Source organism: Sipha flava, unplaced genomic scaffold (genome assembly GCF_003268045.1).
Source record: "Sipha flava isolate LNK unplaced genomic scaffold, YSA_version1 19165_pilon_pilon, whole genome shotgun sequence".
Taxonomy (NCBI): Eukaryota; Metazoa; Arthropoda; class Insecta; order Hemiptera; family Aphididae; genus Sipha; species Sipha flava.
This window is the reverse complement of record NW_020272634.1, coordinates 1-1,976: the sequence shown is the minus strand read 5'-3', so window position 1 is coordinate 1,976 and position 1,976 is coordinate 1. Positions and strand designations below refer to the sequence as shown.

At 36.3% G+C, this 1,976-nt stretch overlaps 1 protein-coding gene across 1 annotated transcript; it reads left to right on the top strand.

Annotated features, from left to right (window-relative positions):
• Nucleotides 1-63: 63 nt before the first annotated feature.
• LOC112681471 lies at nt 64-1,870 on the top strand (the record flags this gene model as incomplete). Its single annotated transcript, XM_025551723.1, is given in 3 exon segments — nt 64-169; nt 258-371; nt 999-1,870. Coding segments are annotated over 3 exon segments (663 nt in total), but the record flags the coding sequence as incomplete, so codon positions are not given.
• Between the last annotated feature and the right edge of the window lie 106 nt (nt 1,871-1,976).

The window sequence follows — 1,976 nt, the reverse complement described above, 5'->3', positions numbered from 1 at the left end:
ATAAATCGACGAAATAAGTTATTACGGTAGGATGATTCAACTTTTTTTTTTTTTTTCATATAGATTGTGCATTTTTACAACGCACCATTGGACGTAAGCGGCACAAAGATTCACAAGTCGGTAATCGACGCTCTCGGTCGCACGGATGCGGTAGAATCCATTACCATCCGTAAGTCATACATTGAAGAGTGCTTCGATATCGTTTCAAGAACTTATATACGTATATGTTAATCATTTTCTGGTTTTTGTTTATATAGTACCCAAAAAGCTGCCCGGAGCAAAATGTTCGACTGGCTTAATTGAATTGAAGAGCGTCGATTTGGCAGCGAAAGCAATAATGCTTTTGAATCACATGACGTTCGAGTCATCAAGTATGAAACTATTACTATTCTACTGTTATTGTTACAACCACGAGCATTTAGTACACTTATAGTATATATTATTATGCACGAAATCGTTATGTAAATAAGCAGAATTATGAATTTATCGTGTTCAGACCACAAGATTGTGGCTCTAGAATATCTTTTTTTTTTACATACAATCAGTGCTTGACTTTAGGGGGAACGCAGGGGCACGGAGTACCCCAACTAATTTTCAGAAATTTTAGCGCCCCCCTACCATTATTACGTTATAAATATAACGCTTAACAAGTCTTGGGGACGCTATTTTCTTTAAAATAAACAGAGTCCCTCTTCTTCATTTTTGCCAAGTCAAGCACTGCAGTTAGCAGTGCATGCATACAATCATCCTGTCAACGATATGACTTTTGTTAAAAATACATTTTTTCCACATAAAACCACAATTTAAAATCAATACTCATCAATTTTTACAAAAGTGATTACACATTTAAATGACATTCGATTTAAGAGATACATTGTAATAGGGTATTAAAGAGCGAATACTAAACACCACTTATGAACTTAACGCTTCCCTAAACGCTCTTTTGAGCAAACCATATCAACGATTATCTACTGTACGCATGTGTGTAATATGTTTAGGATCGAGGTTTCCATTTTTGACAAAACTGTGCTTCTCCAAATGGTCTGAGATCCGGCAGAATTCCTCCAGCTCGTCTGGTCGTTTGCAGTTCAGAACTATGTCCCGCACGCCATGGCTTCACCACAGTTGTGAATATGACATGTCCGCAACTGCAGAGTTTCCGGTGTCCCAGATGACTCCAGTATTGACCAATGGTGAATCTACTTGGACGCTCTGGCATATGACGGACCAGAAGACCAAAGCTGTTAAGCCCCCCACTGCCACCGGTAATGCGACTGTTGAGCCGATCGAGTCCGGATCCGATGGCTTATTGAACGTGATACAGAATCAGTTGTGCTTCAACAAAGATGAACAGGGTGACGTTCTACTTGACCCAAACGTAGGGCTCGACGCCGTAGACATTGTGCAAACGGCGCAGGGTGGACCGTTGGGCGATGCGTAAGCGTAAATGAAGTTAGAACCGTTGCCTATTTCGATTAGCCCCAAAAAAATGTTTTCTGATTTTTTTGTGTTTTCTAATTTGCAACAGTTAGCAACGTCGATGACAATAATTTCCAATGCATTAGTTACGGCGTTTAAAACAAAATTAAGTTCGAATTGCATAAATTTGGCACCGCTAATTTGATTCTATTCAGTAGAATAAAATAATAACCAAGGTAAACTTGATGCTCAACCGATAATCTTAAAATTTTTCTTTGATTTTATAATTTTATCGATTATTTTCACTTGTAGTTGATTTCATAACGACTACTTTATTCAAATAAATTAACTGAGTGCGCAAATTATTTTATGGATTACAAATATTTGTAGAATAATTCGTCCAACTTACAATACATCGAATAATTTAAAGAAAACAAATATTTACTTTTCATATCGGAATTTCCTGCCATAATAAATTATGATTGTTGTATTATATCATTGATATATGATGATTACCAAAAATAAAACTTATTTTATAACGTGTTTTATTATTTTTT